General features: G+C 38.8%; 2 protein-coding genes across 4 annotated transcripts in view; one reads left to right on the plus strand and one right to left on the minus strand.

Annotated features, from left to right (window-relative positions):
- Window positions 1-3,920, minus strand: part of LOC146553327 (guanine nucleotide exchange factor VAV3-like) — a 50,987-nt gene extending 47,067 nt beyond the window's left edge. For both annotated transcript variants that reach the window (XM_085254614.1, XM_085254615.1), the window contains exons 1-2: window positions 3,594-3,920; window positions 249-365 (exon numbers count right to left, since the gene is read on the minus strand). In XM_085254614.1, the coding sequence (XP_085110740.1) occupies window positions 249-365; window positions 3,594-3,797 (321 nt within the window). In that variant the 5' untranslated portion in view covers window positions 3,798-3,920. The remainder of the gene's footprint in view (window positions 1-248; window positions 366-3,593) is intronic.
- Window positions 3,921-5,807: 1,887 nt separating this feature from the next.
- On the plus strand, window positions 5,808-16,637 carry dcaf8 (DDB1 and CUL4 associated factor 8). Of its 2 annotated transcripts, none has more exons than XM_085253357.1 (13): window positions 5,808-6,079; window positions 6,580-6,662; window positions 6,753-6,848; window positions 8,702-9,348; window positions 9,874-10,014; window positions 10,108-10,202; window positions 10,457-10,567; window positions 10,712-10,842; window positions 11,286-11,393; window positions 11,518-11,648; window positions 12,185-12,304; window positions 13,084-13,200; window positions 14,180-16,637. In XM_085253357.1, exons 2-13 carry the CDS (start codon window positions 6,617-6,619, stop codon window positions 14,285-14,287), a joined length of 1,851 nt encoding a protein of 616 aa, XP_085109483.1. In that variant the 5' UTR covers window positions 5,808-6,079; window positions 6,580-6,616; the 3' UTR covers window positions 14,288-16,637. The 2 variants fall into 2 exon arrangements, with proteins under 2 accessions (XP_085109483.1, XP_085109484.1); XM_085253358.1 differs by having other exon boundaries at window positions 5,809-6,079; window positions 6,580-6,653.
- The last annotated feature ends 204 nt before the right edge of the window (window positions 16,638-16,841 follow it).

Consider the following 16,841-nt stretch of genomic DNA (forward strand, 5'->3'; position numbering starts at 1 on the left):
TAATATCTGAGCAATGGAGAAAAACTGTAAACTGGTTAACTGAGACAGACAATCTGCACAGTTATTATTACCAGTTCAAATGTAATAGTGCTGTGACATGTAATGTATTCACTCAAACTAATTTACAGACTTTTATAAATGATTCTAATAACTGTATGAAAGGCGAGAAGAATGTCATGATACATGAAATTACTGGGCTGTTTCATAGTGCAATGTTAGAAAATCATAATGACAGAAATGGGTGCTACCTTTCCAAAGTCTCGGACATCGAAGAGATCAAAGGCTTCAAATAAGTCACTCTTCTTCATCCCAAACACATCACAGCAAGAGGCCAGAAATGTCCGGATGTTTTTCAAGCACAGGAACTGCAAAGGGCAGAAACAGACTGTTATATAACATAAAAAGTTGTATGTAGATAGATTTCATTTTACATTGTTTACATTTTTTGTAACTAGTTTTTGTTTAAATACATATGTGAAAACATAAAAAGTTGTTTTTAAGGTTATCTCAACCCGAACTCAGTACAAATTACAGGTTTCAAGAGGGTTTTATCTCCACAAGATTTTTAACACTCATCATAGCGAAAAACTAACACCAAAGTACAGTAATCTGACTTTTTTTTAAATAAACAATTTTACTTGGAATTATTTTGAAGAAACGGATCTTATGTTCCGAAACTGCTGACAGCACTGTTTGCGTTTTTTCCTAGAATAACAGTCGTGCTGTTTCTGAAAATACCTGTCGCTGTTGAATTAGTTACGTGGGATCTCATTTAATCTAGAGCTAGCAGACAAAAATTAAGTCAAATAAAAACTAAACTACCAACATGAGTAGATACCACAGTAACATTAAAAGTGTACTTTCCGTTGTTTGGAAAATAAAAACAAAGTCTTTAACCTCCTTTGTAATGTAAATCAAGTTTAATTTACAGCATAATTTAAAGCACCAAGAATTTAAAGTCCCTTTTCTAAACATAAAAGTAAACTACAGCCCCTACAAACTGAAAATGAAAAATGAAAGTTTTATACTGTGAAATGAAACCGCCAACTATGTTCTCTGTTGGTGTCACTTCCTATTAGGATCTTTGTGTTAGTGGGAAGACAGCAGCCAACAGGAACATTGGACATAAAGTTATGGTTTAGAATTCAAGATACTCGTCTTTGTCTAGTTTGAGCCACTTCAGTTAAAAAGAAAACGTATACAGCACTGTTAGATCGCCTCAGTTCATTTTTCCTGTCAAACACATTGCTGAGAAATGGCTGATTTAGAAACTGAATATTTAATAACTTAAGCAGTAAGTAAGGGAATTCTTGAGAACAGATAGGCTTCTTTTTATCACATCAGCTCATCATGGAGACGCCTGTAATCACTCCGCCGCCCCCAGGGGCCCTGTTTGTCTACGGAGGAAGTGCAAGAACATGATGGCTTTGCACCACCAACAGCCTCATGCTTTTGAACACAGTCACAGCCCTGGTGCACATTCTTTTATTCACATTTAGAGTAACACCCAGAATCTCTGGCTCCACGATAATAAAAATACTTTTTTAAACACCTTTTAAGTTTATTATTTTTCATTTTTCATTTTCAGTTAATAGTGGCCTGTTTGTGATTTGTTTAGCTAAGTTTACTTCCTGTTATATTTAAACTAGACTACTTTAAAAAGCTTTTACTTTGTATAACTTTGGAAGCAAATAAGAGAGGCAGTGGGTATTTGCGTATCCGATGCGTATTTGTTCATATTTGTTCATGACTGACATAGTCAAAATGGTTATGTGAATTGTTATTTGAATTTGTACCAAAACTCAGCATACAACACGGGTCTTGGGTGTAACCTTTCATCAGTGTACACTTTAGTCGTGTTCACCAGTGCCCTTGTTTCTTTTTTCGAAGATAGCCCATCAGTAGATGAGAATGAAAGAGCCATTTAAAATATGGAGCCCACTGACACACATGCCTTTTGCAACCATTGCCAAGTGGCCTACAGCTACAGGCTATGTCCATCCATTGTTTGGCCTGTTATGCCCTGGGTTTGCTTTAACTCTCTTTTAAAAAATATTAAAGAAAAGCACATAGGCACTGGTGAAGCAGATAGTGCAAAGCATAGCACATGTGCATAGTACAGTTTGTGAGACAGAGCCCAATCACTCATGCAGATCTATCACTACAAAAAAAATATCATCATGATGATCATATCATGGTGACAGCTCATTTCAACCAAACTGTATATAATTTGCTTTTAGTGCCTAACTATTTGATGTCAGCTAACAAATCATAAAATGTATTTATGTTCTTGTGTGTGTGTGTGTGTGTGTGTGTGTGTGTGTGTGTGTGTGTGTGTGTGTGTGTGTGTGTGTGTGCATCAGGTCACTGTCCTTTTATGGTGTATTATTAACGGTTTCTTTGACTTTAATCGTTCATTACTCTTTCAACTAGATGCAGAAAGATCTAATCACCTGCCTGAGTCTGCTGCTGAACAGGAAGTGCTGCTGTTACAGTAACGTAGGAGCACAGAAAACGTATAAATATATTGGTAACCACGGCAGGCTTTATTTATGTTTGTAGGCACACCTGCAAATACATATATTACACCAAGGAAGATGCTTTTAATTTAAAACATTAAATTGTTATGTTTTGTTTTATTTTATTTAACTGGCCAAGACAGTAATGCAAGAGATTTAAATAAAAATTTGCTTAAAATTGGCTTATTACACATGTCATATGCCATCAAACCAAACGGCAAGCCACTGCACAAAATGTAGTTTCCCAACTAATGGGTGGATCAAAGGCAGGATTTTATCAGATGTCTCCAGAGCCTTCAGCTCCTGAAGGGTTACTGCATGAGCAAGGAGAAGTCTATTTGGACGATTTCTTAGTGTTTCCCAAACCAGACAAGTTTCACACAAGCTAAAGAACTTTCTCTCCTATCCAGAAAAAAACAAAGATCAAGACACCAGAACAGCACACGGAAAGTGAAACATCATCTTCACAATAAAAGAAAAGGGTGAAGATATCTGTCAGAGGCCACTCCACGGCTTTAGTGAAACTTATCTGTTGGACCCAAAGCCAAATAAGACAGGACACAAATAAAACGGTGTGTAACAGATGGAAATAATCTAAAGCTCGCCTTAAGCTGCAAATCCTTAGAATTTGCGGTTTTATTTTGAAAATATGGAATAACTTATAGGGAAAATCTCACCTAAGTCTAACCTTTAATAAAACTGGAACAGGCTTCTGTACCCTAATTACTGTAGCTCCTTGCAGGCAGAACAACAAAATATAAAACGCTCTAATATAGCTTCCACCATTTCTCTTCCATGTATTTAGGAACCTTATTTAAAATTGCTACAGCTTGATCTTCTTAATAAGGAGCTGCAAATATGTCTTTGTCCACTTTCACAAATTTTTGATTAGGCGTCCTCTTTCACCAGCGGAACTACTTTGGTTCTTTACCAGTGGTTATTGGGCTAATAAACTGACTTTTCCTGGACACCACTATAGGTTTAGCTTATGGCATGTTAGTGAACGCATGAATTTGATTTCACAATATTTTTTACAAGTAATTCGTAAAGTAGCGCATAAAATGATGGATGTACCTGTGACATTTGTGGCCTGAGATTGATCTCCTTTAGGTTGATAGTGTGGGGTCTTAGGTTGTTGAGCAGCTGGCACAGCAGCACCCCGTCCCGCAGGGTTTGCGCCAGGTCGAACACCTGCGCCGTGTCCGCAGTTACCCGGTGGTTCGCAGGCAGCACGTTGCAGCTGATCAGCCACATCGCACATTGCCTCCAATACTCCATGTTGGCGAAGAGCGGAATAAACCGCAGGCCAATGTTAAATTTAAAAACTTTGTCCGCTTATGAAGTCTGTGCACGGCATGGGGAAGAAGCTGTGTCCTGAGCCATCCTCATGTCTCTTCAAACTCCAGCATCGCCTCTGGAGGACAGACGAGCCGCTACAACTTATGAAAGCTGCACAGATGGGGGTGGCTGTTCTGAAACCCCCTGTGTTTGAGTGAACTTCCTCTTCCTTATTTTGTAATCTTTCCGTTCCTAAGCGTCTTATTTTGCTTGTTTGTTTGTTTGTTTTCTTAGTTATGTCCCCTTATTTATGAAAAGAGTCATGTGCAGAATTTTACGAAAAAAAGCTGTGGAAAATCAGGTCTTTGTAAGGCGTCTGTGCTTTTAACACATGAGCAATTGTTTAATCATACGTCTGTGCAGAAATGTTCTCCTGTTCGCCACATCTTTGTGAAAGAACATTGATTCACCTTTTTTTAAAACTTTAATTTCTCTACTAAAGTTGCAGGCAACGGATAAAAATATTCTTATTTACTCATAGATTTGCTGGTTTCTTTGTATTTGAGGAACTGTCAGTGATCATTCGCATGTTTCAATTAGAGCAAGGGGCAAATCACTTGAAACAGATTTAGTTCTTCTGCCACCATAAACACCACTTGAAAAGTCAGACGACCGCAGTCAGTGCCCTATACTGGCCAGACGGCTATGCACTGATATAGGGAACAATATAAAAAGACGTGGCTTCCATTGTGCATCAAAAGTATTGGTAGGAAATTTGTCAGAACTCAATAAGCATGCGTGCAGTTATCAAGGATCGCGATTTTTATGCCGTGATAACGCCAGAGCATTTTACAACAACCTGTAGGGGGCGCCAGAAACGTACAAGCTTTCTTCAAAATCATTGTGGATTACAGCCTACTCGACATAATTGTCATTTTATGACAGTTGTGTTATTTGTAAGCCCGGGCTTTGTGGACACATATCCCTTGGCCTTATAGGTGAAAACCAAAAAGGTCCCAAAATTAAAAAGTCCCAATCAGCCACATGCACTGAAGTTCCCCTACCCAGAAGACTTGGAAATTTAAGGCTACCATGATGGATTGAGTCTAATTTACATTATGTGGAAAATTTAATATGGATAAACTGAGCAACATACACTCAACAGTCGCCTCACAACAGGCATCTCGGTGAACTGTATAAATGAATGAATACGCTTGTGCTAGTAGTATCATCGTTAGACTGAACTTGGATCATTGCAGTCTTTGTTCTGTGCTCTAAAGAATCACATGTAAGTAAGTGTGTGAATGAGTGTTTGGGGGGGGGGGGGGGGGGGGGGGGGTGTTCAGTGGTTTGTTAGGCTATTAATATGACCTTGTAGCCTCCGGTGTTATTCTTGCTGTTTGCAATTGGTCTTGACCTTAATAACCTTTACATTTTGTTCAATAGAAAAACATTTAAATGAAATAATTAAACATTTGCAATTTCTTTTCAGTGTTTTGCAAATTCTGCGTTTTGCTGATGTTCAATAAATTAAATGTTCACTTAAATTAAATATAAACTAATTTTAAGTATTATTAATGTGTTCTTATTTTTATTATCATCATCAATGTTGTTATTATTATTATTATTATTATTATTATTATTATTATTATTATTATTACTGTTGCGGAGGAAAAGAAGCGTTGATATGAAATATAACTTGTTCTCATCCACTAGCTTGTATTGTATTGCTGGCTTTTTTAAAGATAATCTCACTTTGTGTGCTGTAGAAGAGATTCTGCCTGTTTCTTGTACTGTAATTAGTCAATATGACCCATCCCAGTGGTCTCAGCAACTACAGGACAAAGGTTTTTGCGCATATCGTCTTGTTCATACTATTATTATTATTATTATTATTATTATTATTATTATTATTATTATTATTGTCGTTGTCGTTGTTGATGCCGATGGTTAATCTCTGCGTACCAAACTTCCGGTAGAAAAAAAAACATGCGAGCACGAAACCGGAAATGTAACTAGAAAAAAAAAGAAAAAAAGAAAAAGCTGAACCGTCAAAACATAAACAGAGCAGGCAATCTTATGTGAACGCAGCTAGCTCGCAATATAGTCTGACTTTTCAAAAAAGCTTTATGCACGCATTCCTCATGTCGTGTGTTTTTCGTCATAGAGTTCCTAGTCAAGGCACTTAGCTCATTTGCTGAGTAGCGAGGTGGAGCAAATAAATCTGCAATAAAGATTAAGACTAAACTAAGAAGTACGCCTCGTCGGGCCTTCGACTACAGGTAACGCTAGCTGTGCTAGTTAGCGAGTATAAGCAATGCTAGCCGCTTGTTTGCATTTTGACCAGTAGCTGGTTAGTTGTGCAGCACAACTTAGAAAACTGTGTTTTAGTTTCGACATTTGTTAGCCTCGAGTTTGCTAGGTAGCATTAGCTTATGGTAATAACTGTCAGGCAGTCAAGCAGTTCTTTTATACAGGACAATACATAGTTAAATATCACAAAGCAAAACAGGCCCGTGATTCGGCTAACAAACGACTTCGTTTGTTTATATCTTTACATGCAGCGGTGTATAGCTTGTAAAATTAGCCAGACTGTTAGTTTGGAAGCTACGGGGCTAACAGGTAACTTGTACCCTATTGCAAATAGTGTCAAGTCGCTATTTGGCAAGAGCTTATCAAATGAAAGCCGTGGCGTCGCCTCGTTTATAGCACACAAACTATCCAGTCTGATTTTGAGTAGTTGTCAATGCACCATTAATTTTGTTTTTGTGTCCAACACGAGGTTGTACCTCGGGTCGACGCAGGACTTCACAGATACAATGGCTGAGGCTGACGGCAAATCCACGGTGCTTAACGGTAAAACAAGTCAGTTTATATACTAATGACAGCAGTGCATGGTGTCATACTCCGCAGCAGTCATCACAGTTCATCAGAGAAAATGTTTGGCTTCAATAGGTGGCTCTGAAGAAAAGGAGCCTGGAGAAGACCGACACAAAGAGGGGGATGCCTCTGGAAGCAAAGAGGGGCAAACACAGTCTTCCTCTCTAAATGGTAACTCTTATAGTTTTAGTATGGTGGAAAAATTTCATAATGAGTTTTTCCTACTATATATGACTAACCAGAGGTGGGACCAAGTCATTGTTTTGCAAGTCTCGAGTAAGTCTCAAGTCTTTATCCTCAAGTCTCAAGTCAAGTCTCAAGTAATGTCAGGCAAGTCAGAGTCGAGTCTCAAGTCACTGGTGTAAAAGTCCGAGTCAAGTCACAAGTCTGAAACTTTGAATTTCAAGTCCTTTCGAGTCTTTAAAAAAAAAAAAGAAAAAATAATGTTGCAGTTATGCTAAATGTAAATATTAGACCATGTAATTTTAAAATCTGTGTTTTTCTCAACACATGACAAAATAGTGAACTTAGAAAATATACACAAATTGTGAAATTGCACCTCTTTAAAATGCAGCTCAATTAAACCTAGCTCCAAGAATAATTTTCACCGACAGTTCTGAGATAAGCTGCATGTTATTCTTGGATGCGGTTGTAGGACCGGCTTTAAAATCGCATGACAAAAATATCATACACATTAAAAAAAACTGTATCACCAACGTAGCCTGGACAACATTTGCTAGTTAGATGAAGTCAGCTATCTCATCTTAGCATATTTATATGCATATTTATAATCATACGGTTCTTGGAGTGAGTGCATACACTCATGAAGTTTAGTAACTTCAGGTCACTGCAACAAGCCCAGGTACAGTTTACCGACGGATGGGTACAGGACCTTGAAATGCACCGTGTAGAAAGTAAAGACCATCGTACGTATCATAAGTTTACCAGTCTCACAAATTGTCGTCATAAATACACATTCCTTAACCGTTTATTAATAGGACCTTTGAGCTCAACGGTAATTAATTAGTAGTGGAAATAATTTCTGGTACCCATCACAGAAATGTAGCAGTGACAACAATATTGTATGCTGTAATCGTACTGGGCAATTAGTGATACAAAAAACCTGTTTTATCCTGTGAATAAAAGTATATGTTTTTGTCAATGTACCATAATAACAGAAGCGAAACGCAATATTGTGTCAGGACAATTCACTATTTATGCACAATAAATAAAGGAGCATAGCGCGACAATTTCTGTTCAGCGCCAGACTTGCTTGTAACCTATATCACTAATTATGTTATGAAAATGACGTATTAACTACTAAAAAACACTGACCTTCGTGTAAATGCTTGGAGCAGACTAACCTGTGAGCTGGAGTGTTCTGGGACGTTATATTTGATCTTTGAATGGCTGCAATCCAGGCCATCCGTCGCGTCTTTGTTACTTCGGAAACATGGCTCGAACAATTTCTCTTCAACGACGTAATCCGATAACAACCGATCTCTTTACCCGTCAGCTTCTCGTGGCTGTCATGCGACCGGCTATTGCAGTTAATAATACAACGGCTTCTTGACATTTTTGTGTTTCTTTTTATCGCTGTATAACTGATTTCAATTGAAAGCCTGCGTGCGCTAGTACCGCTTGCCACGAGTTCCCAGAATCCTTTGCGGTTCTACCCGTGAATGACGTCACATTTTCAATCTCTATATAATATGCATGTTAAATTTTATATTTGGGGTAAAATATCAAGTCTTTTCAAGTAAACCGGTTCAAGTCCAATTCAAGTCCCAAGTCATTGGTGTAAAAGTCCAAGTCAAGTCACAAGTCTTAGAACATTTTTTCAAGTCAAGTCTAAAGTCATAAAATTAATGACTCGAGTCTGACTCGAGTCCAAGTCATGTGACTCGAGTCCACACCTCTGTGACTAACCATCTACATATTTGTCTTTTTCTTTATGTATTTTATGAATCTCCCTATGTGACAGTGTTGCTTTAACCTTATATTGGGCGTTTCTATTTCCAAAGAAACAGCCGAAGCATCTGGAGACAAATCTATGCCAGATATAGAAGGAGAGACGGGCACAACCAGGGAGGGAGAAGAGGATGAAGATACAGACAGCATGGACGGCAGCGGCCTCTACTCTTTAACTGAGGATGGTGAAAGGGAGAGCGAGGGAGGAAGGCGAGAGAAGGCCAAAGAAAAAGATGGTGGGAAAAGGGCAGCTAGAAAGAGAAACAGACCTGGCGGCGGCACTAACCACTCCTCAAGTTCAGATGATGATGACGACGACGATGATGATGATGAAGAAGAACAGAAAGATGATGATGACGACGACGATGATGATGAAGCTATGGAGGCATGGCTCGGGGCAGAGCTCCGTGACATGCGTGGTCCTGTGTGGCGGGCGGTACCCTCGCTGCGCTCCAGAGAGATCGGCAGGGACTCACACCAGTTTGTGAGGCGCGTGTGTGGGGCTCGTGGCCTCGTGCAAAGGCTGGAGCTCCAAGGCCGATTAGAGAGGCATACAGGTTGTGTCAACACATTGCATTTCAATCCATCAGGCACACGCCTGGCATCAGGCAGCGATGACCTGCGTGTGGTGATCTGGGACTGGGCCATCCGTCGTGCTGAACTGGAGTTTGACAGTGGACACAAGAGCAATGTCTTTCAGGTAAAACACAAAAATAGGACTACGGTAGAGGTTCATTATTAGTTAGTCCTTTAGTTATTTTTCCAAATAAATGTTAGTAATAGTAATGTGTTAGTGTTCGATACAGCAGAAGGAAAAATCTGGGGGGGGTTTTTAATGTTCTAAAAACTTCAGTTTCCTTCAAGAGTTAATAAGATGATGTTTAAATTATTGAGTAGTTTTTTAATATTCTCTTCTTCTCTTATTTGATTGTTTGTTGTTGAGACAAAATAAGTAGCTTTCTGGGACTTTTTCTTATAAGAAGCTATAATCATTATACCACAGAAACAGTGATAAAAAAGTAGAATGTGGAAACAAGACTAAGTTAGAGACAAGCAGTAAATTGCTATTTGATGATTTATTTGTTTTTATTATTTTATAATAATCCATTATTAAAAAAACCAAACTTACAAGACAGATTGAAGTGACTAATTCATGAGCATAATTTAATCAAGTTAAATTGTGGTTATAAAATGCATGATTGGGCTACCCTTGGCTTTAATTTAGGCAAAGTTCCTGCCTCACAGTGGGGACTCCACCTTGGCCATGTGTGCTCGTGATGGTCAGATCAGAGTGGCTGAGCTTTCTGCCACACAGCGCTGCAAGAACACGAAACGGGTTGCACAGCATAAAGGCGCTGCACACAAGGTCTGTGAGAGGAAATCTTTGTCCAGTGGTGTTTAAGACTCTTAGAGACAGCTGAATTGGTGTCATATCAATTTTTTGTTTTGTATTTTTTAGCTGGCCCTTGAGCCAGATTCACCTTGCTCCTTTCTGTCAGCTGGAGAGGATGCTGTTGTATTTGGTATTGACTTGCGTCTAGACCGCCCTGCCAAGTAAGAGTCAAGATTTTTTATTATCATTATGTATTCACATAACTGAATTCTGTGCAATGGCTCTCAGCTAAGTACTATTAAGTTTCACATTCAGCTAGTTTTGTCACAGTGAGTGTAGAGTGAGACTTGCTGTGGATTGACAAAACTGTCTTGCGCACCATGTGAGCAAAACACATAAACAGATTAAAATTTTTTTTAGGTTGATCAGTGGTAATACTGGTGTTCTTTTGTGTCTCCTTGTATCTTTGTGGTAGTAAACTGGTGGTTGTAAAGGAGGGTGATAAAAAAGTGGGGCTGTACACCATCTTTGTGAACCCAGCAAAGACACACCACTTTGCTGTTGGCGGGAGAGATCAGTATGTGAGGTATGAACCAGGGAATAGTAAAAATGCTTTTTTCCCCACTCTAAAGAATCCATTATCATTGTGGTATGATACAATTTTGTCACTTAAATGTTATTCTTTGACTCTTTTTCTCTTCTGACAGTATTTTGTTTTCACTTTCTTTAGGATCTATGACCAGAGGAAGATTAATGAAAATGATAACAATGGTGTACTGAAAAAGTTTTGTCCCTCACATCTGGTATCCAGTGAGTCTAAAACCAACATAACCTGCCTTGTGTACAGTCACGATGGCACAGGTAAAATAAGTTTTCTCATTCTTTTCTTATTCTATTATGAACATTTTTAGAAATATTTCTTAAAAATAAGGACACAGACCCTTGATAATTCCTCGATCTAGTCTTTTTTTTTCTTTCCTTTTTTTTTTTTTTTAGTTCAAACCTCTTCCCTTCTTGTGTGATGTGATGCAACCACTGTGCAATCTCAGTGACATTGAAATAGAACTAGGAGTTAGCTCACTGACTAAAATTCTAGGATTTTTCTTCTTCTGAAATGTGTATCTTTTGTAGAAAACCAATAAGGTCAGATAAAGTGCCAATGACACCAATTTATCAACTTTTGGCTTGGCATATATAAATGATGTGTGCATAGTCAAAAGTTATGAAAGTCATGACTAACTTCTGCCTTTATTGCATTAAAGGAAATTAAGCAAATGGCTGTTTGACATTTTCTGTATGTCCAGAGCTCCTGGCTAGTTACAATGATGAAGACATCTACTTGTTTGACTCCGACCACAGTGATGGGGCAGACTATCTCAGGAGATATAAGGGTCACCGCAATAATGCCACAGGTACTACTTTTTAAAATTATTTTAAATAAGCTGTATAAGGTATAGACAACTCTACAAAATAAAGCTGTCAGCAGGTCATTTTTGAGTTTCTGGCATTGATATAATACCGTCCTCTTGCTCACAGTGAAGGGGGTGAATTTCTATGGGCCATGCAGTGAGTTTGTGGTCAGTGGCAGCGACTGTGGGCACATCTATCTATGGGACAAATACTCTGCTCGTATTGTCCAGTTTATGGAGGGAGACCGAGGAGGAGTGGTGAGTGGGAAAGTACCACAGATTTTTTTTGAATGAGACAACTTTGTAAGACCCTTTAGATCAGCGGTCCCCAACCCCCGGGCCTCGGACCGGTACCGGTCCGTGAGTCGTTTGGTACCGGGCCGCGATAGTTGAGGCTCAGGTCTGAAATGTATGGTTTTCAGGGTTTTTATCATTTTTCAGCGTTATTTTGTTATTGTTTTTATCGTTAACTCGGTGTTCCTGAGTCTTTTCGCGTGTGTTATGAATAAATCTTCTTTTTTTTTGGTACCGATACTAGTTTTATTTTGTTGTATTTATCCGCGACACCTTAAAGGCCGGTCCGTGAAAATATTGTCGGGCATAAACCGGTCCGTGGTGCAAAAAAGGTTGGGGACCGCTGCTTTAGATGTTGAAGGTTTCACTCCAATAACTTGTTTTTAGTAGCAATTTGCAGCATCAGACTTATGTATTTATACTTTTAAGTTTTCATTTTTATATATAAATTAGAACATCAATGTGTTATATGCTGTACGTTTGACCTTTGAAAACCACAGGTGAACTGTTTGGAGCCACATCCACATCTGCCAGGTATGGCTACCAGTGGGCTGGATCATGACATCAAACTGTGGGCCCCCACAGCTGAAACCCCCACAGGACTCAAGGGTCTCAAAGAGGTATTGTATCCTGTTTTATTGTGTGAATTCAGACAAATGAATGCTTTACAATGATGTAATTGTGATATTGCAGATACTCACACAGATTTTTAATGAATCCAGTTTAAGATTTTATCTAAACTACTGAAAGTGAAAACGGAAGTAAATGTGCCCCAACACATTTTCCTGTTTGACTGTAAAACCTAATGTGTACAGACCTAATTTCATCTGTACAGTTGCTATTTATGTGAGAAGCCGACCGCTTGTGTGTTGTGTAACTCCACTTTGTCCACTCTGTGGGTAAAAAGTCCCCATTGTTTAGCATTAGAGGACCAACGTTGAAACATGGAAGCCTCACACCCAGAATGAAACAGATATGTTATAACTGTTTTATTTATTTATTTATTAGTCACTGTGATAATTGAAAATTTTCATCATACAGTACCTTTAGACCTTCCTTCCGGGAAATCTGACTGCATTGTTAGGCCGCTGCGTTTTTTTGTTTGGTCTGGAAGAGGCATTACACCAATTCTTTAGAAAGAGATCAGCAAATGACATTTACTTGGTTCACAAATGGTAATGAAGGATTTAACCTACTGTAATGGGTAGATGAATGTTGGCTAAACAACCAGTAACAAAACAGCTACTCTTGGTCTTAAATTAATTTCAGTGGTAATATAATTGTATTAAATCTTACTTTATAACATATACTCTCTTTGCATCAAGGACATGGACATGTTAGCTAATATTACACCCTCTCTGTCCTCCATATTCACACTCATTTTGTTTTGTTTGAGAAGGTAATGAAGAAAAACAAACGGGAGCGTGACGAGGACAGTGTGCGCCACGGCGATCAGTACGACACCCAGCTGTTGTGGTTCCTGATGAGACACATGAGAAACAGGAGACCTGCAAGGGTGAGATCTCAACAAGTCCAAAATTACTTTCTTTTTTGGGGGGTAGGGGTTGGACAGGGATTGACAGGGAAGAGTTAATATTTTTGAAAAAAGTTATGAAAAGTGTCTTTAGGGAAGCAATTTTCTAATACATCTATGTAATGTCTCTGCAAAAATAATGTTGTTGGAAGAAAATCTGAAAAAGTAACAATCCAATATGTTGAAAATGTTTCAGTTTTCTGAAAAGAACAGATGGGATGTTTTAGGGCTGTTCGATATAATGATATATATCGTTTGACGATATAAAAACATCTATCGTTTCATTTTACGCTATCGTTTGTTTCGTGGTGTCGCAAAATAAACTGTTTACGGCAATATTTTTTCATCGTTTTGATGGTCACTGTAGTGGCTATAATAATTTCTTAAAGTTCTCTCTTTCTCTTATATGTAATATAACCACGCTACGGACGGACAAGCGCCTGTTTTTATGCGTTGTGGTTAGCAACAACGATGGTAACAGCATCGCGTGTCCGCTTGTTTATGTTCCACATAAACCTTTCACAATAAAGCTCAAGATCCTGTTGAGACTTTTCAAAATGAACTGAATCACGTGAAAGAGCAGATTATTTACGGATGAGAAGTAAAAAAGAGCCGCCAGGTGTTAAAAAATAAACCTTAGACTCAAACATTAGAACAGGCAACCCGCAGCACGCCGTGTAATAAATACAACTTATGTCCAAAAATGTATAGTTTCATGCATCGGTTAAAACACTCGACTCCGGGTGAAGGACGCGCAGCTGGAAACACTTCACGCAAGTCGAGTTGCCTGAGATTCACAGAATTTACAGGAAATGTTAAATTTTTGTGATTTATATTGTTATCGGGACGATGGAATTCTTATATCGGGATATGAGATTTTGGTCATATCGCACAGCCCTAGGATGTTTGCATGTGACTCATTTAACTTGCTCATTGTCACTTTTCTCTGGTTCAAATCCAGGCCCGCCGTGAGGGTGCAGATGCAGACACAGATGATTCTTGGAGTTCTCCAGATTCCTCAGATGAAGAGGACGGAGGTCCAGATCACGTCCAGTGCATGTCATCATGAGCCACACACATACATAAACACACACACACACACATACATAAACACACACACATACATAAACACACTTTATTGCCCTTGAATTGATGCACATAGGCAAGCACTATTGACACACTGGCACATTCAAACACTGACGAGCCACAGACTTTTTTAACACACAAACACAGATAAACACACATTTACTTAAACATACTGTTGAAGCAGAGTGATAGTGACAGAGATGCTTAGCACCAGGTTTCTCAGCAGTTACGAGTGTGCATATGGCAACTACAGACACACTTCCAGAATCCCTTTCTAGTTTTGTTTTTTTGAGACTTTTTCAAAGAGGTGAGGTTAGTAACTGCTTTTACACCCCTATGAACCATTTGGAGGTCCTTGGCTGTCCATACATCAATTAAATGCTCTGTCTAGGCCCAGAATGATGTACTGTGTGTATATGGCAACATATACATCCAGCTTTAGGCAACCTGTAGTAAGCTATACATCACCAGCACACAATCCCCTTTCTCTTAGTAACACACCTCTTGCTTTTGACTTTTCTGTGTTGAGGAGGGGTTTATACACTCAAGCCATCCCCTAAATGTGACTTCCTTTAAGATTTGAACTTTGAGGGAGAGCCCAGCGGCCCCCGCTCCCAGTATCATACTGATTCTTAGGCTGTTAGCTCAAACAGCTGATTGCATCTATCACTTGTTTGCTCCCAGAGAAGTACTAACTCTCTACGTGCTGCATTATCCTACATGCTGCCCTCAGCCACTCCCTCCTCTCCTCCTTCCATCATCTGCCCCCATCACTACTGAGTGCACTTTGAATCAGGGATGCTTTAGTTTGAGAGACAGACAAAATGTGCACTGAGTGTGTGATAGGAAAATCCAGTTTAGGTTTTTTTTTGTTTTTTTTTTAATGTTTTTTTTTTTTTTCTGAGACGGGGGTGTTTTGCACTTAAGTGTTTCATGACTTGAGAAGAGGTGGTTTCCTTTGTTTTGACCAGCCTTTCCTCACCTCTTTCTTCCTCTTCCTCCCTCAGTCTCTATTTAGTTCGCCTCTCAGTGATCACAGAAATTGAGAGGTAGAAGGTGTTCAGCATATGTGTAGGAATTAAGGACTGATTTGGGGCTCTGTTGGGGAATTTGTCATTTTAAAGAGCCAGAAACGACCTGGATTAATTGCAGTTGAAACACTGCCTAAGAGCCAATAGAGATGGGAGTGATAAAGGGCTGCAGATGTTTATGTGGTTCCTTAAAGAAATTTGGACATTAACTTTCATTTTCTTGCCATGAATCTTGAACAAGGGAGAAATGGCTAGCCTGGTTCAGTCCACATAGCAGCACATTTGAATCTCTCCACTTATCACATTTTATGTTTGTTTAAGCTGTATGACAATCTTAATTGTCACTGAGGATGGTGGAGAGTAACCAGAAAGGAAGTTTTCTAGGCTTTGAGATTTGGCTTAAAAAATTGACATACAGTGTTATAACTTAGTGCTTATTAGTTGGTTTGGTTATCTGGACAGACCCAGCCTAGCCACATCCCTGGGTTGCATCCCCTTTGTATAAAACAATGCTAAGTACCTGATGGTGTTAGCTTCACATTTAGTATATTTAATAAGCCTGACCAATGTATCATCTAGCTTATGGCAAGAACAACAACAAAAGAAAAGGTTTAAAATGAATTCCACCTGAGCCAGGTCAGGTGTTAGCAGCCAGCACATCACTCCTGTCTCTGTGCTGTGTTGACAGCAGCTCAAAGATGAGGATGGGGGGGAGGAGCAGAGTCAATATGCTTGCCAGTCATTTGTTGTGTGAGAGCGATAAAAGTCCAGCTTTTCTCATTTTCTATGAGAACTGTAGTTAGTTGAATTTATATGTATATATATAAATATATATTAAAACTGTAAAAAAAGAAAAAAGAAAAAAAAAGACTTTAGCAAATGCTGTTCGACTTCAGAAAAAAATGTCAGAACATTTGATTGGTAATGATCCAGAGGTTTATATTCTATATGAGGACAAAATACTTTTAAATTCAGAGAAAAACATGTCTTGACATGACCATTTTCTGTTTTTTTTCCTCTTCTTATGACATCTGTTATAAACAGAACTGCTATCATTTCAAGTATTGACTTTTTCTTTTTTTCTTCCCAGAGAAACAAAAAGCAGTGTTTCCTTTCTAGATATCAATCCATGATTTGAGACAGTTCTATCCAGATGTTCCCACTGGCTATTTTGGGTATCTTGTATACATATTACAGCTTTTGATGAACAGTTTTTTTCCCCACCACTGCCTAATATTGCGTTCTACCAGTTCAGTTGGAAATAAGTACGATTCGTGCAATAAACAAAAACAGTGCTCTTGATGTTGTCATTTTATGGTCTCATTCTTTTGCATTTGTTAAAACACTTGCTTGCCCTATTGTGTGTGTTTAAAATGTTGTCATTGGATTTGCAGAGACCTTTCTTGTGTGTCTTGTGGTAGCAAACTGGTGGTTGTAAAGGAGGGTGATTAAAAAAAACAGTGGGGCTGTACACCAGCTTTGTGAACCCAGCAAAGACACACAGAG

The sequence above is a fragment of the Mchenga conophoros genome, linkage group LG18 (genome assembly GCF_057382185.1).
Source record: "Mchenga conophoros isolate Kocher_MC1m ecotype Shallow Benthic linkage group LG18, M_conophoros_male_GT1.1, whole genome shotgun sequence".
In the NCBI taxonomy this organism is placed as follows: domain Eukaryota; kingdom Metazoa; phylum Chordata; class Actinopteri; order Cichliformes; family Cichlidae; genus Mchenga; species Mchenga conophoros.